This window comes from Macaca thibetana, chromosome 3, assembly GCF_024542745.1.
Source record: "Macaca thibetana thibetana isolate TM-01 chromosome 3, ASM2454274v1, whole genome shotgun sequence".
Taxonomy (NCBI): Eukaryota; Metazoa; Chordata; class Mammalia; order Primates; family Cercopithecidae; genus Macaca; species Macaca thibetana.
The window spans coordinates 150,686,358-150,709,329 of NC_065580.1; the positions used below are offsets into that span (position 1 = coordinate 150,686,358).

Sequence of the window (22,972 nt, forward strand, 5' to 3'; positions counted from 1 at the left end):
AAACCCGGGAGGCGGAGCTTGCAGTGAGCTGAGATCCGGCCACTGCACTCCAGCCTGGGCGGTAGAGCGAGACTCCGTCTCAAAAAAAAAAAAGCTAAGTATTAAACCATTTACAGAGGATTCTTTATTTGAAATGGAATAAACACCATGTGAGGTTTTCACTTTTATTAATTCAATAAGCATCCATTGAAATGCCTAAAATGTGCAAGGTGCTGGAGACAGAAAGATGAGCAGATCAAACCTTCCTCTTGAAATGTTCCCTGTAAAATAGTATAGAAAAGACAGGCAAACAAATAATCATGAACAAATAATTATGATCCTACAAGAGTGATACAACAAGTTTTAAAAGGATACAGAGCACAGGCACTTTATTCTGTGAAGATAGGGGAGAAGGGGGCTTTAGTAGAAGGCAGAGCCTCAAACAGAAAGTGAAGTTTAACCTTAAGCGGTGAAAGAAAGACAGGAACTAAACAGGTACAGAATAGCTGGCAATGAAGCATGTTTAAAGTTTTAGGATATTAAAATGGAAATCACTGATATTTCTTTTTTAAACCGACATATGATTAACCTATAAGAACTTGTGCATATTTAATGTATAAATTTTGATGAGTTTAAAGATAAGTATATCCCTGTGAAACCATCACCATAAACATAATCATCATCTCTAAAAGTTTCTTCCTCTCTTCTTGTTTGTGATAAGAACATTTAACATGAGATCTACTCTCTTAACAAATTTTTAATTACACAATATCGTTAACTATATACACTTAGCTGTATAGCAGCTCTCTAGGAGATACTCATCTTGTATAACTGAAACTACATACCCTTTGATCAACACCTTCCAGATTCTCCCACCACCCCAGTCCCTGGCAACCACCATTCTACTCTCTGCTTCTATGAGTCTGAATATTTTAAATTCCTGATACAAGTGGGCTTGTGTAGGATTTGTTCTGGTGCTGATTTTCTTTTTTTTTTTTAGTCAGGGTCTCATGGAGTGCAGTGGTGCAATTTCAGGTCACTGCAGCCTCCACCAGTCCCAGGTTCAAGTAGTTCTCCCTGCCTCAGCCACCAGAGTAGGTGGGATTACAGGTGTGCACCACCACACCTGGCTTTTTTTTTTTTGAGACAGAGTCTCTGTGTGTCACCCAGGCTGGAGTGCAGTGGCACAATCTCAGTTCACTGCAACCTCCACCTCCTGGGTTCAAGAGATTCTCCTGCCTCAGGCTCCCGAGTAGCTGGGATTGCAGGTACATATCACCATGCCAGGCAATTTTTTTTTTTTTAAGTAGAGGCGGAGTTTCGTCATGTTGCCCAGGCTGGTCTCAAACTCCTGGACTCAAGGCATCTGTCCACCTCGGCCTCCCAAACTGCTGGGATTACAGGCGTGAGCCACTGCACCCGGCCCTAATTTTCGTATTTTTTAGTAGAGATGGGGTTTCACCATGTTACTCAGGCTGATCCCAAACTCCTGAGTTCAAATGATCCACCCTCCTCGACCTCTCAAAGTGCTGGGATTACAGGTGTGAGCCACTGTGCCCAGCTGGTGCTGATATTTTTAAAGAAACTTAGAAATCAAACTTTTGTAAAGAGACACTTTTACTGGGATAATTTACTATGAAAAAAAAAAAAAACTCTAAAGAGGGTATTCCCATATCATGAATAATAAATTTTGCTAGTGTAACATACAAGTCAACTAGTCAGTATGTATAATTTTTAAAGATTTTCAAACATGTTTTATAAATCGAAATGCCTGATTGTCCTTACATACACAAACTGAAATATTTATTAAACTAAGCAATAGCTTTAAAATGTTATAAAATATATAAAGAAATAGACGATGACATCCATGTCTTTCAGCTACTATGTTCCAGTTATTCAAAAGGCTGAGGCAAGAAGATCGTTTGAACCCAGGAGTTCAAGGCAGCAGTGAGCTATCCTCACATCACTGCACTCGCACCTAGGCAACAGAGCAAGACACTATCTTAAAAAAAACATAAAAAATAAATGGCCGCGCGCGGTGGCTCACGCCTGTAATCCCAGCACTTTGGGAGGCCGAGATGGGCGGATCACGAGGTCAGGATATCAAGACCATCCTGGCTAACACGGTGAAACCCCGTCTCTACTACAAATACAAAAAACTAGCCGGGGGTGGTGGCGGTGCCTGTAGTCCCAGCTACTCAGGAGGCTGAGGCAGGAGAATGGCGTGAACCCGGGAGGCGGAGCTTGCAGTGAGCCGAGATCGCGCCACTGCACTCCAGCCTGGGCAACAGAACGAGACTCTGTCTCAAAAAAAAAAAAAAAAAAAAAAAAAAACACAAAAAACTAATACTGTGAATTTTTTAAAATACTTACCTCATTTAAATTTTTACTTTTATTTATTTATTTTTTGAGACAGAGTCTCGCTCTGTCGCCCAGGCTGGAGTGCAGTGGCCGGATCTCGGCTCACTGCAACCTCCGCCTCCCGGGTTCACGCCATTCTCCTGCCTCCGCCTCCCGAGTAGCTGGGACTACAGGCGCCCGCCACCTCACCCGGCTAGTTTTTTGTATTTTTAGTAGAAACGGGGTTTCACCGTATTAGCCAGGATGGTCTCGATCTCCTGACCTCGTGATCCGCCCGTCTCGGCCTCCCAAAGTGCTGGGATTACAGGCTTGAGCCACCGCGCCCGGCCGGTAAATAATATTTTTTACTAAAAATAAAAGATTTCTGAAAACAAAAACATTTAGTGAGAAGAGGTATTATTTCACATTTTTGCAAGTCACTTTAACTCTGGCTTCAGAGAAGACAATATGGGTTCTCATACCTGCTCCTGCATCCAATCTGTTGCACTGTGTGGTGTTTTGGTTGAAGTCTATGAATCAAAGCCTTTTTCAGACAGACATGCATTTGGAAAAGGGTGGGGTGTCTCAGCAGCCTTTTCAGATCACTGTGGACACTTTTCCTTGATACAACACCAAAACCAGGCAAGGGATAGTCTCTTAAAAAAAAATAGTTGGGTCCCGGTGCGGTGGCTCACGCCTGTAATCCCAGCACTTTGGGAGGCCAAGGGAGGCAGATCACGAGGTCAGGAGATTGAGACCAGCCTGACCAACATGGTGAAACCCCATCTCTACTAAAAATACAAAAATTAGCCAGTCCTGGTGGCACGCACCCGTAGTCCCAGCTAATCACTTGAACCTGGGAGGCAGAGGTTGCAGTGAGCTGAGATCGCGCCACTGCTCTCCAGCCTGGGAAACAGAGCAAGACTCCATCTCAAAAAAAAAAAAAAGTTGTAATGTAGAATCTAAAACTCTATCAGTGAACTTTTCGTATCATTACATTAAAATCCATTGGTCTATCTTTTGAGTGAATCTTTTACCCATGCACTATGACTTTGTAACATGGTGCGATGGTGAGCTGGAAAATATCAGTTCACAGAATTATGTGGCTCTTCCAAATGTTGACACATTTCATTATATAATATCAAATATTCATTATATTGTCACCAATCTCATCAAAGAAGTCCTTAACTATTGGGAAACTGTCAAGTTCAAGGTAGCAGATAAAAGTGTTTCAAAATTTTGATTTTTGCTTGAAAGCACAAATATTATCATTGGTCATAAATTGTCAGTTATTTTCTTTCATTTATTTTCCAGAAAATGTCCACCAAATACCCAAGTCTCAATAACTGCAGATTGTCTGCTACCAACTTTTTCAAGCAAAAATGGCATTTCACAATAAAAGTAGCTAGTTCGCTTTACAACTCAAACTAGAGAACTGCTGTTTCTCAAAACAGGCACTGTCCCTCTTTGTGCAGCAAAAAAAGCACTTCACGTACTTCCCATTTCCTCATGTAAAGACAAAAGGCCAAAATTTTTTAAAATGTTTACTGCTTCATCAGGGTATGTTTAAGTGAAAGCAGCCCTTTTTGTTTTTTTAAAACTGCAAGTGGACAGGTAGTGAATAATGACTGTTAGTGCCACTTGGAGTCCCTGCCTCAATTTACATTAAAGTGCCAGCAGTTTTCCCTACGATTGCTTTTGGACCATCAGTACACGTGTCAACACAATCAAAATAGAAATGGCATCTTAGTATTATTATAAAAATAGTCTCCCTCCGCCTCCCGGGTTTGAGTGATTCTCCTGCCTCAGCCTCCCAAGTAGCTGGGATTACAGGCATGTGCCACCATGACCGGCTAATTTTTTTTTTTATTTTTTTATTTAGTAGCAACGGGGTTTCGTCATGTTGGTCAGGCTGATCTCGAACTACTGACCTGAGGTGATCCACCCACCTCAGCTTCCCAAAGTGCTGGGATTACACCATGCCCAGCCGTAAATCTGACTTTTGACAGCTGAAATATTACCTAGAACACAGTGGACACTGAATAAGTGAAAACAAATGCAAAAACAAAAAGCAGCAAGAACTCCAAAAGAGGGGACAAATGACATGGGAGTTCTGAGAAAGCAGTCACATTAGAGATGATCAAGGAAGGTTCAAAATAAGAGCGTGCTTTGAATATTCCCTCAAAGTTTTTTTTCAGCAACTTATTCTATATTATAAAGATCCTCACCATTCTTATCCATCATTCAAGGGAAATTCTGCTTTCCTCAAACAACAAATATTGGTTCAAATTCTGAATTGTGTTCAGAAGAATTATCGTCATTACGTACCACGTAACTAAAGTGCTCTAGAAAATAATCTAGATGTTGTTCCAGGAGAAATTCCCTATCTCATATTCTGACATTTGTTGTGTGTTTTCTTCAAGAAAAAAAGAAAGACATGAATACCAACAGTGAGCCGAGATCGCGCCACTGCACTCCAGCCTGGGAGACAGAGCCAGACTCCGTCTCAAAAAATAAATAAATAAAAAAGAAAACGCCCAATGCTGCAGTGTTGAGAGGCAGAACAGAGGTGATTAGCGGATTAATGCTGTTATCGCAGGAATAGGTTAGTTATCAGGAATGGGTTCCAGACAAAAGGATGAGTTTGGCTCCCTTCCTCTCTCGTCCACACATTCTCTTGCCTTCCCACCTTCCACCATGGGACGACACGCCAAGAAAGTCCTTGCTAGATGCTAGTACCTTAATATTGGACTTCCGCCCTCTGGAACTGTGAGAAATAAATTTTCTTTGTAAATTACCTATGTGTGGAGTTCTGTTACAGAACACAAACACAACACAAAATAGACTGAGAGAGCATTTGGGCTGGCCTTTGACAGATGAGTAGAATTAGAACATGAGAACCCTTTTTTTTTTTTTGAGACAAAGTTTCGCTTTTGTTGCCTAGGCTGGAGTGCAATGGCGCAAACCCGGCTCACTGCAACCTCTGCCTCCCGGGTTCAAGCAATTCTCCTGCCTCAGCATTCCAAGTAGCTGGGATTACAGGCGTGTGCCACCACGCCCGGCTAATTTTTTGTATTTAGTAGAGAGGGGTTTCGCCATGTTGGTCAAACTGGTCTGGAACTCCTAATCTCAGGTGATCCACCCGCCTCAACCGCCCAAAGTGCTGGGATTACAGGCTTGAGCCACTGCGTCTGGCTGAACATGAGAACTTTTATATACCACAAAATAGTTAAGAAGCACAACAAACGTTTATTAACACAAAGGCAATGACAGGCTGTCATTCTGAAAATTAAGAATTATGGGCTGGGTGCAGTGGCTCACGCCTGTAATCCCAGCACTTTGGGAGGCTGAGGCAGGCAGATCACGAGGTCAGGATTTCAAGGTTAGCCTGGCCAACACGGTGAAATCCTGTCTCTGCTAACGATACAAAAAATTAGCCAGGCGTGATGGCGCGTGCCTGTAATCCCAGCTACTTGGGAGGCTGAGACAGGAGAATCGCTTGAACCCAGGAGGTGGAAGATGCGAGCCAAGATCATGCCACTGCACTCCAGCCTGGGCAACAGAGTGAGACTCTATCTCAAAACACACACACACACACACACACACACACACACACACACACACACACACACACAAACAAAAAAATTATATCCCAGATTTTAGAAATTAAAGACAGTTGAAGAGGAAAAAAGCTTTGTGAGAGAAGTCTCTTACTGTATACCCACAGAGTTTTTCCCCCTTTTTATTTTATTCCATCTAGACTGGAAGTCCTGCATTGTTAGAATATAAGAAATCAAGAAAAAGACTAAAGTTAAAGCTATGGAATACACCTATTAACCTGAATAAAGTAATCGGAACGGGATAAAGGTAGCCTATTGTGTAGAAATTTCCTCTCTAACCCACTGCAGTCCACTAAAACAAAGAACAAAATGCCACTGTCCATGTTTTAAAAGCAGTTCAACAGCAATAGCTCCAAGACACTGTACAGCACTGGTGTGCCAAAATCAGCTGTGAGGTATGTCCAAGGTAATTTGTTACAGTAACAGGCAAAGCACAAAAGTTTTGGAATTAATTCTTCTTTAAATACCAAGGTTATGCCTCTAATGATCTCACTTTCATCAATGAACATCCTGATAGGTTTTCAGGAATCACATGTAAGAATTCTTCTCTATGTGTTCATGGTTGAGGGGGCAGGGGGTTTAAGAAGAGTGGGGTTCCATGTACTTTTTTTTTTTTTTTTTTTTTTGAGACGGAGTCTCACTCTGTCACCCAGGCTGGAGTGCAGTGGCTGGATCTCAGCTCACTGCAAGCTCCGCCTCCTGGGTTTACGCCATTCTCCTGCCTCAGCCTCCCAAGTAGCTGGGACTACAGGCGCCCGCCACCTCGCCCGGCTAGTTTTTTGTATTTCTTAGTAGAGACGGGGTTTCACCGTGTTAGCCAGGATGGTCTTGATCTCCTGACCTTGTGATCCGCCCGTCTCGGCCTCCCAAAGTGCTGGGATTACAGGCTTGAGCCACCACGCCCGGCCGGGTTCCATGTACTTCTACTCTTCATCTTCATCTTAATCTGAAGCAGACTCCTGAGTCAAGAGGGCAAACAGCCAGAAAAGTTAAGGAGCACGAACACAGCTATGCCTTATTTCCCTCTTGGGAATCTATAACAGAAATTCAGCAAACTTGCCCTATAGAAAGAAATCATAGCATTCTACCAGAACTTTCCCTCAGGGCCAATGCCAATCACAATGGTTGATGATGAGAATGAGTGAGGATGTTGGAGAATAAGGCCAGGTGTGAGGTATGAAGAAAGGCAGGGGATACTTTCAACAGGCTGAGGGGAAGGCATGCAGGATTTTCTAGATTATTCAGGTATCACTCATTACCAGTTCTGTTGAAGACAGCATCTTTGTAACTGTTAAGCTTCTTCTTCCTTCCAACCTACCAGCACAGTGACAACTCTAAGTTTTAGGCAATTTCTCAGATAAATGTGAATGCTATAAAAAAGTTATACTATTTTGACAATATATAAAAATAGTAACAATGAAACACTAACGTTGGTTGTTTCAGCACTATAACTTATTACTAATATCTCCCTTTAATTATATAAATAAGACACCTTACCAGTTTCAAAGCATTTTCACATACATTATCTGACTGAATCTCGACAGTAAACCTGGAATGTCAATAAAGCTGATATTCACCCCCTTTTACAGCTGACTAAACCCAAGTTTAGAGACATTATAATTCATTGGAGATTCACAGACATTTTACCAGATGCCCACCACTGTGTGAAAATGCCAAAAATCTGCCTAAAACAAAGTCCTTATCAGTAAGCATCTCCAAATCCAACAGGGAGACCCCACGTCAACCACCACCACAATATAAACTATAGAAGCCAGCATTAACCTGTGGAAGCGCCCTGGAAGCAGGTCCACGTGTGACTGCGCCTAAGTAATCACTGACCTATTGTGGCCAAAAGAAAATGTCAGGCCAGTCTAGGAGCAGGGAAAGAAGCCAAGAAGCCAGAGCTTCCACCTCCTCGGCTGCCACTCTACTACTCTGCTCTCTGCTGTCTTTTCCCCTTAACACTTTTTTTTTTGAGATGAGGTCTCACTCTGTCTTCTAGACTGGAATGCAGTGACACTAAAAAGGCTCACAACCTCGTCAAGTGATCCTCCCACCTCAGCCCCTCAAGTAGCTGGGACTACAGGCACACATCACCATGTCCAGCAAATTTATTTTCATTTTCCTTTTGGAAGAGACAGGGTCTCCCTGTGTTGCCTAGGCTGGTCTCAAACTCCCGGGCTCAAGTGATCCTCCTGCCTCGGCCTCCCAATATGCAGACATAACAGGACTGAGCCACTATTTATGGGCCTTATACTTTTTTTGTTTACCCCCTTTCTCAGCTTACGCTACTTTTCCAGGTTCCTCTCCACATTACATAACCTTATACCTTTACTTATCTATACATCCCCTACATATCTCTAAGATGACAAGAGCATAAATGGATCCAACAGATAGGAAACATTTCTTTCATTTAAGTACCTGTGTTCTGTCGCACAAATTATAAAGTTCTTTGAGGAAAGGATTCAATTGTCCATGCCTAGCAAGCACTCAAACACGACTACAAAACAACGAAAAACTGAGGGAATAACGAATACACTGGAGCAGAAATTAGGAGCAATATGCAAAAATATGTTTGAAATCTATAGAATCTAAACCGCATATATGTGATTTTCCCTAAAGAGCCTTAACAAATGCGGTACAGTAGATCCTGTCAAACCCATTCCTAATTTAATTTTGCCAGACTGCCTAAAGAGCATCTAATCACCAAGAATTCTCAAATTCATCCATTTCTTTCCTTTTTTTTCCTTTTTTTTTGTGAGAGACAGGGTCTTGTCCTATTGCCCAGGCTGGAGTGCTCCAGGGCTCAAGTGATCCTCCTGCCTCAGCCTCCCAAGTAGCTGGGACTACAGGTGCACACCATCACGTCCAGCTAATTTTTTTTAATACTGTAGAGACAGAGTCTTGCTATGTTGCCCAAGCTGTTCTGAACTCTTGTCTCCAAGCCAACGTGGCCTCCCAAAGTGTTGGTATTACAAGCATGAACCACTGTGTACTCGGCCTGTACTTCCATTTTTAAAAATGTGCCACAAGCCAGGCACGGTGGCTCATGCCTGTACTTTGGGAGGCCGAGGCAGCACTTTGGGAGGCCGAGGCAGGCGGATCACCTGAGGTCAGGAGTTTGAGACCAGCCTAGTCAACATGGTGATACCCTGACTCTACTAAAAAACAAAAATTGGCCTAGCATGGTGGCAAGCGCCTGTCATCCCAGCTACTCGGGAGGCTGAGGCAGAAGAATCACTTGTACCTGGGAGGCAGAGGTTGCAGTGAGCCGAGATCACATCATTGCACTCCAGCCTGGGCGACAGAGCAAGACTCCATCTCAAAAAAAAAAAAAAACATGCCACATACCACAACATTTTTAAAAAGCTGAATGCTGAATTCAAAATAGTTGCAAGTATACGTTGTATTATATGTAAAACAAGATCACAACAGCATCTACCTCCCTAAGGTTGGTAAGGATTAAATGACTAACTATATGCTAGTGCATATAAATTAGATGTTTTGAGAAATAACTACCCCAGACCCAGCAAAATGTTATCAATCTGAAACTTAAATTAAGAATAATAAGATTATTTAAAAAATGGATTCTAAAAGCCGAAAATGCATTTAGGTCTCAAAAACAGAGTAAGAATCAATTACATGCTTTTCTTCAAGGACTGCAAGTCCTTTCTGACACTGGAGAACTTAACTCTTTCCTAATGACAGCCAAAAGGAATATCAGGACACAGGTCTTGAAAGGGATAACATCCAAATGGGAAATGCCACCCACCACCTCTGAAGCCAGATTACTCCAGTCTATTTTTATCAACCAACCATTTATAGGACTTTTTTTTTTTTTTACTTTAAAAAATTCCATGAGGGGGCTAACAACTCCTAAGTGTTATGTGCTTTGCATACATTAAAGTATTTTAGCCTCATAACAATCCAAAATGGAAAGTGCTGTTATAACCCCGCTTTATAGATAATAAAATGAGGCACAGGGTGCAGCTCCTAGAGTATCAGGTGCGCGGCAAGGGCTCCCAGATCCGAGGGAAGTAGCTGCCTGCAGACAACGGGCGCAGTCACCCCAGTGAAGCCCAGACCAAGCCCAGACCTACAACCTTTAGAAAAGCAGGGCTCACACCTTGGGGCAAAAGTGGTCATTCCTCTCAAGATTCTCACAACTGTCCAAACGACCTAGTCAAAGCCAGTCCTTGGGGTCGGATCCCATGGGGGGAGCAGCTGGGTATAGGGAAAGGTCTCCAGAAGTTTGGCAGGGGTCCCGATGTGGGGGTCCAGTCGGGGGTCTTGGGTGCAGGGCCGTTTTGGGGTCCTGGGGTGAGGAGTAAGGGTCCCAGGTGTGAGGGGCCAGGGGGAGGTGGGGTCCTTGGATGAGAGGCGGGACAGTAGTCCCTGGTTTGAGGGGCCGCGCGGGGGTGCCGGGGCTGACGGTCGGGGGTCCGGAGGGGCAGCGCGGGACTCCCAGGGTGAAGGGTGGGGTCCCCGGGGTGAGGGGCCGCGCGGGGTTCCGGGGGTGAGGGGCAGGAGGTCCCGGGGGGAGGGGTGGGGTCCCGGGCGTGAGGAGCTGCGCTGGGGTCCCGGGGGTGAGGGGCGGGGATCCTGGGGGTGAAGGGCAGGGGTCTCGGAGTGAGGGGCCGTGCTGGGGTCCCGGGTGAGGGGCGGGGTCCCGGGGTTGAGGAACGGTGTCTCCGGGGCGAGGGTTGGGGTCCCGGGGTACAGGAACCGGGGTTCCGTTGAGGGCCAGGGGTCCCAGGGGCGAGAGGCCGCGTGGGGGTCCCGGGGGTGAAGGGCGGGGTCCCGGAGCGAGGGGCTGCGCGGGGGTCCCGGGTGAGGGCGGGTCGTGGGGGTTGAGGGCGGGGTCCGGCTCACCTTCAGACAGCTCCAGCTCCAGCTCAGCCAGGCTCTCCCGCACCTCTGCAGGCAGCGGCGCCGCCTCCAGCGGGCACCCGCGGTCAGCCATGGCCAGGCCGGCTAGCGTCCGGGCAGAGGCTGGAACCGGACCGGGCCTGGCGGCGGCAGCGCACACCACGGCTACGTCGCTCCCCTCAGGCCAACAACCTACATCCGCCAGGCGAAGAGCGGGAGGCGGAGGGGCAGGGGCGCGCCCAGAGCGGCAACGCACCCGCCCGGGAACGAGCGCGGATGGCTCCTCCGCGCCGCCGCCGCCCCGCGCGCTCCTGAGCGCCCGGCCGGCCCTACGCGGGAGCGCGTACGCGGCGGGAAGGGCGGGTAGCGAGGGCGCGTGCGCAGTGGGTCTCGCGCGTGGGCTGCCCTCCCGGCCCCGCCCAGCAACACCAGAGCCTCGCTTCCATTGGCCCGAAGACGCGTCGATGCCGCTCCGGGCTCCCATTGGGAGAGGCGGGAGAGCGCCGCTCCCGACAGGCTCTGCGCTGGGCCGGCGTGAGGGTGGCTGGTCTGACTGGGCCGGGCCGTCGAGTTGCGGCCCGAGGCGCCTGCGTGGGGACGACCAGCCCGTGGGCGTTGGCGCTGACCTCCCCGGCGCCGCTGGTGGCCCCGCGCTTGGTCCTCCCCCCGACCCGCCCCTCCCGGGGTTCCTCCTCGGTCCTCGCGGCGTGGCGCATCCGCGTTGACCGCTGTCTTCGCTTTCGGGCTGTGTTGACCGCAAACGCTGCGCAGTCCGTGGTGGCGGCGAGGCACCTTTCTCGTGCCTTTGCCTGTGTTCACGCTTTGTTTTAAAAAATAGCCCTAGAAGGACACGTCGCTGGCCCCGAGGGAGCCCCAACAGCCATGTCGGACCGCGAGGTGACCTTGGAGGGCGGGAGGACGGACGAGGGGCCTGGCAGAGCTAGACTGAGAGGGCCCCGCCGCCTCCTGAAGGCCCTGCTCCCCGAATGTGTGGGGGTGTGTCTGACGGTGCGAGCGTGGCCGTGGCCGTGCCCCGGTGCCGCCCGCCTGTTACTGAGGCAGGAGTGTCCGAGTCTGCCAACTTCAGCAGTTCTTGTTCCAGAGCTCCGCACGAGGCTGGCCAAAGCTTTGCGGGACCTGCATACCCTTCTTCCTCCGTCCAGTCCTGCTTCCTTCCCCTTCCTTTCACAGGTGTAGATACCATGTCGACGTTCTCGTACCCCACGCTCAGTCGCGGCATCTGCTTCTGGAGAAACCATTCTGCAACAGTAAAGCTGGTGAGAAGATGGGATTCGAGGCTGCATCACTCACTCACCAGTAGTGAAGTAGGAGGGTGAAGTAGTGAAATGGAATGCACGAGTGGGTGAAGTGTCAGACATTTCATATATGCTGAACGTGGTAAAAAGAAGGAAAAAGGGATTGGATAGCTATTGCTTAGTGCCACCGAGTCGCTTAAGAATAGTGGTCAGCTGAAGGCAAGCAACATACAGTTGTAAGCCAGTAAGTCTGTCCTGTTGCATACAGAGAAGCATCATTTACTGCAGCAGGCCAAAGACAAGAACCAGACCCAGGAATTAACATCCCTGTTTGACTGAACTCCAAAAATAGGAAAACACCCAAACAAGGCAATCCTCTTCCACTAAGTTTGGAGCCCTGCTAAGAAAAGATGAGGCCGGGCACAGTGGCTCACACCTGTAATCCCAGCACTTTGGGAGGCCGAAGCGGGAAGATCGCTTGAGTCCAGGAGTTCAAGACCAGCTTGGGCAACATGACAAAACCCCGTCTCTACTGAAAACACAAAAAACTAGCTGGGCATGGTGGCCACGGCTGTGGTCCCAGCTACATGGGAGGCTAAGGTGGGTGGATCACCTGAGCCCTGGAAGTCAGGGTTGTAGTGAGCTGTGATTGCACCACTGCACTCCAGTCTGGGCAACAGGAATGAGGCCTTGTCTTTAAAAAAAATAAAACATCACACATGGGTTGGAGATACCCGTGTAGATGCCTTCAAAGATTTTGACTCCCCAAACTGCCTTAAACCTTTTTTTTGTAGACAGTGTCTCACTCTGTTGCCCCGACTAGAGTGCAGTTGCTGGATCATGGTTCACTGTAGCCTCAACTTCCTGGGCTCAAACGATCCTCCCACCTTAGGCTAAGTAACTGGGACTACAGGCACCTGTCACCATGCCCAGATACATTTTTTATTATTTGTAGAGGCAAGGTCTTGCTATGTTGCCCAGGCTTGTCTCAAACTCCTTGGCTCCAGTAAGCCATCACACCTGGCCTGCCTTGAACCTGAAGCCCGCCGGGGTGGCTCACCTCTCCTACTAACCTGGCACTCCTCCTCCTCCCTCCCACCACTTACTGCACAGTAGATATATACTTATGGTTGTTTCTTTTGCATTATTCAGCTGGAAACAATGAGATAGAAAAGAGACTATAGCTCCCTCCCCCTCAAAAGAACTGTGTTACTAATTTGCTGGGGTTTCAGTAACTAGCAGACAAACTAGGCAGTCTCCGAGTTATGGAGGCTAGAGTCTGAGATCAAAGTGTTCACAGAGTTGGTTCCTTCTGGGGCTGGGAGGGAGAATCTGTCTCATGCTTCTCTCCTAGCTTCTGGTGGTTTGCTGGCAGTCTTTGGTGTTCCTTGGCTTATAGAGGCGTTGCCCCAGTCCTGCCTTTATATTCACATGGTCATCTTGTGTGTGTGTGTCTCCAAATGAAGGCATAAATGACACATCATTGACAAAGGTCATTAGACATGGACCTCTTTTTGGAAGGACACCAGTCATACTGATTAGGGCCCCCCCAATGAGCTCATCTTAGCTTAAGCTGTCTGCAAAGACCGATTTCCAAATAATGTCACATTCAGATTTACCAGGGGTTAGGGGGCTTCAGCATCTTTTGAGGGGGACACACTTCAGCCCATAACAAGCTGTACCACCCAGCCAACATGTACTGACAGGAGCTGGGAGAGTTTGGGGCTGGATTATGAGGGTGCTTGATGAAGGGAGCTGGAATGTAAACTTGCCTAGATGTGTTTATTGAAATATGTGATTTAACACCTTGGCAAAGACTGGCTGCAGACTTCCTGCAAGGATAGGTCCTAGAATGGTGGTATAGCTATTGCTACCTAACAAATTACTCCACACTTAGTGGCTTAAAACAAGAATCGTTTATTATCTCTAGGTTACTGTGGGTCAGACATAGTGGGGATTGGTTGTCTCTATTCATGGTGTCTGAGGCCTCAGCTGGAGCAGCTCAGAGGCTAGAGGTTGGAGTGAGTGAAGGTTCATCTGCTCGAATGTCTGACAGCTGATACTGGAGATTGGCTGCAGCCCAGATTGGGATGTCAGCCAGCCCACCCCTACGTGGCCAGTCCCTGTGGCCGAGGCTTCCTCACAATATGATGGCTGGATTCCAAGGGCAATCTAAAGACAAAGGACAAAAGAAAGCTGTATCCTTTTTCTGAACCATTCTCAGAAGTTACATACCATCACTGCGGATACTTCCTATTTGGAAGAAATGAGTCACTAAATCACCCATATTCAAAGGGAGAGGAATTAGGCTTCAACTTCTAAAGGGAAGAATATAAAAAAAATTTGCCAATGTATTTTTAAAACACTACACTTGGAAAAAACCATGGGCCATGGTAAGCAAAATTGAAACGGCAAAATTGCTATGGCAGACAGTGGTGGAAGGCAGTAAAAGGTTAAGGAGTGTGGCATGCTGAAATTTATATACTCCGTGCGTCTAGAAGACATTCCAGATGATCATTTTCCACATGAAGGTGTAAATAACACATCATTTATAAAGATCATTAGGCATAGGATGATGAAAGGGGCACTGATGTCACTAAAATATTCGGTGATGGCTCATCTCTGTAGGCAAGAATGACAATAGAAAGGCTGTTCCAGAACTTGGCTGGGTGATAGCATTGGGGATGATGGGATCTTAAGACAAAAGAAGCCATTCTGGGACATAATGGGGACCAAAAAAAAAAAAAAAAAAAACCAAGAAGCCAAAGGCAACACTTAGCTGATAGAAGTCAGAGGACTGCAATTATAGTAGCCAGCAGGGTCTGAGCGGCAGCCAAGGGGGCCTCACTTGTATGGTTATAGAACTGATTAATAAACATGGCATCCCTGGAGGCAAAATAGATGGGCAGCTAAGGAGGGTACTACTCAGCTGGCAAAAAAAAAAAAAAATCAGTCCAGGCACGGTGGCCTGTGCCTGTAATCTTAGCATTTTGGGAAGCTGAGGTGGGAGGATCACTTGAGCCCAGGAGTTCAAGGTTACAGTGAGCTGTGGTTGCACCACTGCATTCCAGCCCGGGCAACGCAGCAAGACTCTGTCTCAATTGAAGAAAATAAAAAAATCAAGATGCTTGTCCCAGTTTTAAAAAATCAGGATTCCATGTCCAGTTTCTGGAACTGAGCCAGTTTTCAGAAATGGAAACATTACTTGGGAGGTGGCCAAATAACCAAGAAGAAGGACTTATAACTGTACAAGTATACACAGAAATGAATCCCCAGGTATTTTTCCAAAGGGTCTGATAGCAATTTCTTTTGATAACTACATCCTGGAGAAAAGTGATTAGCCAAACATTTGGAAGACTTGTGGACACAGGGTCTAAATTGATGTCCAGACACCTAGAGCATCATCCCCTTCTGTTAGAGTGGCTGCGTATGGTGGCCAGGTAATTGATGGAGTCCTGCTAAAGGTCCAGCTTACAGCGGACCCATAGACCTAGTGGACTGATGTAGTGATCATTTTCTTAGCCTTCCAGTGAATAATTGACATTGACATACTTGGCAGTTAATGCTCATTCCAGGTCCTTGACCTGTAGAGTTAGATAAAATGGAAAAAGCCAAACAGAAACCTGAAACTGCCCCATCCCCTACCACGATTATAAAACAATTATCCCAGAGTGGAATGGCAGAGATAAGTGCCACTTTTAAGGATTCAAGTGATGCAAGTGGTGGTTACCAGCATTTTTGTTTAATTTACCAGCGTGACCCCTGCAGAAATCACAAGGATCCTGGAGAATGACAGCCTACTCTGTTTGCTGTCAACCAGTAGTTGTTTTGGGTACACTGCTACAAACTCATCTAAGAAGTATCCCTGGCTGGCGCAGTGGCTCACGCCTGAAATCCCAGCACTTTGGAAGGCCAAGGTGGGCAAATCATGAGGTCAGGAGTTCAGTATGGCCAACATAGTGAAACCCTGTCTCTACCAAAAATATGAAAAATTAGCCGGGTGTGGTGGTGTGCACCTATAATCCCAGCTACTGGGGAAGCTGAGGCAGGAGAATCCTGTGAACCTGGGAGGTGGAGGTTGCAGTGAGCCGAGATCATGCCATTGCACTCCAGCCCAGGTGACAGTGTGAGACTCTATCTTAAAAAAAAAAAAAAAAAAAAAAAAAGGATCCCTAATAGCCTCTCTGCCAGATATGGTAGGTAGTTGTTGACTAGGTGGATTTGTTCTTTTCTGTACCTGTCAGGGATCAAAAACATTTTGCATTTGCATGGAATTAAAATACAGTTTTGCTTGAAGGTTATGTTACTTCTCTTGTTCTCTGTAATAATCCAAAGAGATCTGGACCACCTAGATATCCTGTAGAATATTACATTGTTCCTTTACATCGGTGACATGTTGATCAGCCAGATGAGAAGTGCAGAAGATCCTGGAGACAGCTGCTCCAGAGAGTGGCATATAAACCCTACAGGAATCTAGGAGCCTCCTACATTCTAACATTTTTAGGACTCCATTGGTCAGGGGTGCTCTAGGGCATCCTTTCCAAAAGCTAATGAATTATTGCTTCTTGCACCTCCTGCCATTGAGAAAGTAAAACACTTGTTGGTTCTTGAACTAGTTCTTGCCTTAGGTTCTGGAGGCAGCATACCCCACACCTGGGAATACTGCTTTGGTCCAAATACTAGTGGAATTGGGAGATTGCCAGTTTTGGAAAGAGCCCAGGACTGGAAAAGTCTGTACAGTAGCTCTGGGTTGTGATGAAGTAATGCTATTGCCTGGGCCATATAGTCTAACAGGTAAGGTTTTGGCATTATTAATGGTGCAGAATGATGCAATGTAGAGTTTCTGACATGCCCAGTGGGAAATTCACAATGCAGAACTCTTGAGGTTCTGTCATGCCACCTGGAGCAGAGAATTCTGTGTGTCTGGGGGCAGGGGGATGTAGATCTATCTTCTGGCGTGCTACTTGGCTCTGACAGAGATGGAACACCGGACCATAAGCCACCAGATGACCATGCAGCCAGAACTGCCTGTTACGTGTTAAACTACCAAGTCATAACATCAGTTGGGACCAGCAACAGTCCCTCATAATATGGAAGTAGTATGTTCAAGATTGAGCATGAGAATGTACAGAGGTTACCAAAGGAGCTGTAGAGCACAGATGCACATGACTTCCAGAACTGTTGTATCAGCCACAATGTCATTTCACACCTGTGACCGTGTGAGGAGGCCCTTACAACCGGTTGACAGGAGTAAACATTGTGAGCATGGTGTATAAATGGGTTGGCTCAGTATGAGTTCAGAATGAAAATAGCGACATCATAGCCTCCTCAGGGGTGACCTTGAAAAATGGTGATAAGGGCGTATCCTCTTAGTAGGCAGCATTTCAGGCAGAACTCCTGGTCATCCACTTGTCTGTGGAAGAAGTGGCCCAAGGTGAGAATATACATGGGGTCATGGGCAGTGCTAGAGGGCCTGGAAAGAAAACAATTGGAAGTTGGAGATAAGGAGGTGTGTGGTCGGTTTATGTGGTCGGAATAGGCACGAAGTATGATGTTCTTTGTATATAATGTTAATGCCCACCAGAGAGCATCCATGGAAGAAGCATTATGCAACCAAGTATACAGTTGACTCAGCTAGTTGATACTGGACAGCATCTCTTACTGGCCACTGCAGTACTGGCATGATGGGCACATGGACAAGGTAGCCAGGGTGATGGAGTTGGAGGCTGTTCATGGGCCTAACAGCATGGGTTCTCTAACCAAAGCCGATCTACCCTGCTTTGGTTAATATCTCGCTGCCCCTGAATATCTAACCTGCCAGCAAAAGAGACCAATGCTAAACTCCCATTGTGGGTCACTTCATCAAGGAGCACAAACATCCAGGTTTACAGAGGTCTTCAGACAGAGTCCCGTTTTATAAGGAGAGTTTACTGTATTGGAACTCTCCCATCCTGGAAGGGCTGGTGGTTCACCTTGCACAAGAATAGTCTCATATTCCAGATACAAGGCTTGTCTTCTCCTACTCACAAGTGTCAGCCAGCAAGGCTTAAGGAGTGTTTGTTTCACTGACACAATCACGTAACATTTCAAATGAGATTCACTTTATAGCCAAGGAAGTGTAGTGTCCATGGGCCCCCGTGCCTGGCAGAGCACTGGGACAACATGCTAAAGGCACAGCCTCCCAAAGGCATGAGCCACTGAGCCTGGCACTGAAGCCTTCCTTGAAACCATTCTTTGCAATCTTTTTCTGTTACTGACCAGCTGGACAGTCAGTAACTGCACAGGAATGCTTGTGGATCAGTAAATTCAGACACCTTCCTTTCCACATAAGATGGACCACCAGCTGTACCCTCCCAAGTTTTGCCAACTGGAAATCTTCAAAAATCCAACCCTAAACTAGTGTAGCAACTATTTTTTTGTTCATTTGTTTTTTGAGACAGAGTCTCACTCTGTCTTCCAGGCTGGAGTGCAGTGGTGCGATCTCAGCTCACTGCAACCTCTGCCTCCCGAGTTCAAGTGATTCCCCGGCCTCAGCCTCCCGAGTAGCTAGGACTACAGGTGCTCGCCACCATGCCCAGCTAATTTTTTGTATTTTAGTAAAGATGGGATTTCACCATGGTAGCCAGGATGGTCTCAATCTCCTGACCTCGTGATCCGCCTGCCTCAGCCTCCCAGAGTGCTGAGATTACAGGTGTGAGCCACTAGTGTAGCAGCTATTTATAGTTCATGCCACCATACGGTATGAATCCATTGGTAAAACAAACCTGTATTTTTTCCTCTTCTGTCAACTGGTCATAGGGAGCATCCCATGAAACCACAGATGTAGACTGAGGGGGTGTGAAGTAGAAAAGGTGGCACCATGCATTTGGCCACTCACTTGGGTCACACACTTACGCCTTGTGAATCTGTTTGGGCATAGTTTTGTGTATACTGTTTCCAGTTTCAGTGGAATGCTGTTGTTTATGTCCAGTTTAATGATTTGTTGTATAGGCTATCTCCTCCTATAGTATGCCTCATACTTCTGTGGGCTGTATTGGGATCAGAGTCTTAGGGGTCTGCAGGCAATTAAGGTGGTATTGTTGGGTTTTGAGAATCAGCATCTCTCTGTGAGGCACTGTATTTGTTCTCACATAAAGAAATGCCTGAGGCCAGGTGTGGTGGCTCAGGCCGGTAATCCCAGCACTTTGGGAGGCCAAAGCTGGTGGATCACCTGAGGTCAGGAGTTCAAGACCAGCCTGACCAATATGGTGAAACCCCATCTCTACTAAAAATACAAAAATTAGCTGGGTGTGGTGGCACGCACCTGTAGTCCCAGCTATTCGGGAGGCTGAGACAGGATAATTGATTAAACCCGGGAAGCAGAGGTTACAGTGAGCCGAGATTGTGCCATTGTACTTCAGCCTGGGTGACAGAGCAAGACTCTGTCTCAAAAAAAAAAAAAAAATGCCTGAGACTGGATGATTTATAAAGAAAAGAGGTATATTTGGCTCACGGTTCTGCTGTACAGTAAGCATAGTGGCTTCTTCTTTGGGGAGGCCTCAGGAAGCTTCCAATAATGGCAGAAGACAAAGGGGGAGCAAGGCACTTCACATGGCTGGATTAGGAGAAGAGAGAGGGTGGAGGTGCCACACACCTGAACAACTGGATCTCGTGAGAACTCATTCACTGTCTGAAAACAGCACCCAGGTGTTAAACCATTCATGAGAAACTGTCCCCGTGATCCAGTCACCTCTCACCAGGTCCCACCTACAACATTAGGGATTAGATTTCAACATGAGATTGGGCAGAGACAGATCCAAACCATATCAGGCACCATCCCAGGTGCATTCAGTAAAAGTTTTCTATTCAGGGTTTTGAGGTGATTGTGGTGGGGCCCCTCCAGGATAAGGGCTGGACACCAGAGGACCCAACCACATGATTGGAGGATTAGGATTTTCAGCCCCACCCTCAAACCTCTGGAGAGGGGAGAGGGTTGGAGTTTAAGTTCAATCATGTGATCAGTAATCCAGTCCATCATGACTGTGTAATGAGGCCTTGATTAAAAACTCTTGGACAGTGAGGCTTAGGGAGGTTCTGGGTTGTGCTGTGTTGCAGGAAGTTAGGGACCCCGAACTGAGGGACTGGCTGGAGCCGCGGCAGAGGGACATCAATTGTGAAGATTTCATGGACATTTATCACTTCCCTAGTAATACTCATAATTTCTTACACCTGTCTGTCTTTAATCTCTTAATCCTGTTATCGTGGTAAGCTGAGGATGTACGTCACCTCAGGTCCACTGTGATGACTGCATTAACTATAGAAATTGATTGTAAAACGTGTGTTTGAACAGTATGAAATCAGTGCACCTTGAAAACGAACAGAATAACAGCGATTTTAGGGAACAAGGGAAGACAACCATAAGGTCTGACTGCCTGCGGGGTCAGGCAAAAAGAGCCCTATTTTTCTGCTTGCAGAGAGCCTATAAACGGACGTGCAAGTAGGAGAGAGATCCCTAAATTATTTTCCTAGCAAGGAATATTAAGACCCTAGGAAAATTATTGCATTCCTGGGGGAAGGTCTATCAATGGCCGCTCTGGGAGTGTGTGTCTTATGCGGTTGAGATAAGGACTGAAAATACGCCCTGGTTTCCTGCAGTACCCTCAGGCTTAGGGTGGGGAAAAAAAATGCTGCCTGGTAAATTTGAGGTCAGACTGGTTCTCTGCTCTCAAACCCCATTTTCTGTTGTTTAAGATGTTTATCAAGACAATACATGCACAGCTGAACATAGACTCTTACCAGTTTTTGGTTTTGCCCTTGGCCTTGTGATCTTTATTGGCCTCAGAAGCATGTGATCTTTGTTCTCCTTTTTGCCCTTTGAAGCATGTGATCTTTGTGACCTACTCCCTGTTCACACACCCCCTCCCCTTTTGAAGTCCTTAATAAAAACCTGCTGGTTTTGCGGCTCAGGTGGACATCACGGTCCTACCACCAAGTGATGTCACCCCCAGCAGCCCAGCTGTAAAATTCCTCTCTCTGTTCTATTTCTCAGACCAGCCGACCCTTAGGGAAAAATAGAAAGAACCTATGTTGAAATATTGGGGGTGGGTTCCCCCAATAATGCTGGGAGGGCAGCACGCCTGCAGTGGACACAGAAGTTCTGGGCCCCATACCTGTCCTGCTCACCTCTTCCATTTGGCTGTTCCTTTGTTGTACCCTGTATAATAAACTGGTAATCCCAAGAATAGTACTTTGTGTCATTCTAGCAAATTATTAAACCTACGGGGGTGGGGGTGAAAACCCCACAAACTTATAAATTGGCTGGGCAGAATTGCAGTAGCCTGGGAACACCACTTGTGGCTGATGTCTGAAGTGGAGACTGAGTCCTTAGCCTTTAGGGTCTGTGCTGACTCCAGGTAGTATCAGAATTGAACGACTTTAGGCTGGGCACTGTGGCTCACGCCTGTAATCCTAGCACTTTGGGAGCCCAGGAATTCGAGACCAGCCTGGGCAACAGGGAGACCCCCATCTCTACAAATATAATAAAATAAAAATTGAAGGACTTTGTCCTTAACTTGTGGAAACTCTGTCCATTCTGATTCTAGGTAGTGTCAGAATGGAACTGTAGGACAGGCAGCTGGTGTTAGAGAATGGTGTCGGAAAAGGAGACAAACCTCCAGCAGGTCAGGGAGGTGGCAGCAGGCAGCATGAACAGGTACCTCAGGCTCCCATGCAGTTCTCCAGCTCTGCTGTCCCCCTGCATCTATTCATTCCTATTCTGCATATGAATTGCTTTTCTGCCCAACACTCATTTGCAGACTTCCCAAATTCCTAATTCATCATCGCTTCTAACCAGAAAACTCTTCTGACAGTAAGTGTGGCTCTGAGCATGTGGCTGTGCGATGCCCTCATCTTACCCCAAACTCCTATCAGTCAGAAGTAGCTCACTTAGTGGATGGTGGAAAGGCCTCCCGAAGGCTCAACTATGATGCCAGATTGGAGACAATACCGTCAATATGGAGTGCTGTAACACAGGATGTGGTATGGGCTTTGACTGAACAATACCTAGTGCTACTTCTCCCACAGCCAGCATATGCTGGCTTGGAAACCTAAGGGCTGCAGATACGAATGGCCCCTCCTCCTGTTATGCCAGGTAACCCCAGAAGGAATTTTTGCTTCTCATCTTGTAACTCTGAACTCTGCTGTCCCAAGGGAGGGCTGCTTCTACCAGATACAAGGGTGATATTTTGAACTTTGAACTAGCAGTTGAGACTGCTGCCTAAGCCAACACCCAGGGATGGGGTTACTGTACTAGCTGGTGCTACTGATCCCAATTTTTGAGTGAAACTGGGTGGCTTATACACAAAACAGGAACATCTCTATCTGCAATCTAGTGTCTTCACTGGCACCTTTTGGTACTGAGGACTTGTGGCTCAGTGCAACCTCCGCCTCCCGGGTTCAAGTGATTCTCCTGCCTCAGCCTCCCGAGTAGCTGGGATTATGGGAGCCCGCCACCACACCCAGCTGATTTTTGTTTTTTTAGTAGAGATGGGGTTTCGCCATGTTGGTTACACTGGTCTCAAACTCCTGACCTTGTGATCTGGCCGCCTCGACCCCCCAAAGTGCTGGGATTACAGGTGTGAGCCACCACGCCCGGCTGACAGCTTCTTGGCTTCTTTAACCTAGAACAGGTTCCTCACATTGACATCCCATTGTCTCTTTGATGAAATGAGGGCAGTTAACTGTAGAATAGCCCACGTTCATCTTTTTCCTCATAGTTTCATTTATTTCTCCTTCAATAAACTGGAAGTTAGGGCAGGGCACAGTGTCTTGAGCCTGTATTCCCAGCACCTTGGGGGGCCAAGGCAGGAGGATCACTTGAAGCTAGGGGTTCAAGACCAGTGTGGGCAACAGAGTGAGACCCCATCTCTA

The 22,972-nt window shown here is 46.8% G+C and overlaps 1 protein-coding gene across 3 annotated transcripts in view; it reads right to left on the minus strand.

Moving 5' to 3' along the window:
- The window catches only part of DIP2A (disco interacting protein 2 homolog A), a 110,462-nt gene extending 99,329 nt beyond the window's left edge, over positions 1-11,133 (minus strand). For all 3 annotated transcript variants that reach the window (XM_050784324.1, XM_050784323.1, XM_050784322.1), the window contains exon 1: positions 10,812-11,133. In XM_050784324.1, coding sequence (XP_050640281.1) covers positions 10,812-10,902 — 91 coding nt within the window. In that variant the 5' untranslated portion in view covers positions 10,903-11,133. The remainder of the gene's footprint in view (positions 1-10,811) is intronic.
- Between the last annotated feature and the right edge of the window lie 11,839 nt (positions 11,134-22,972).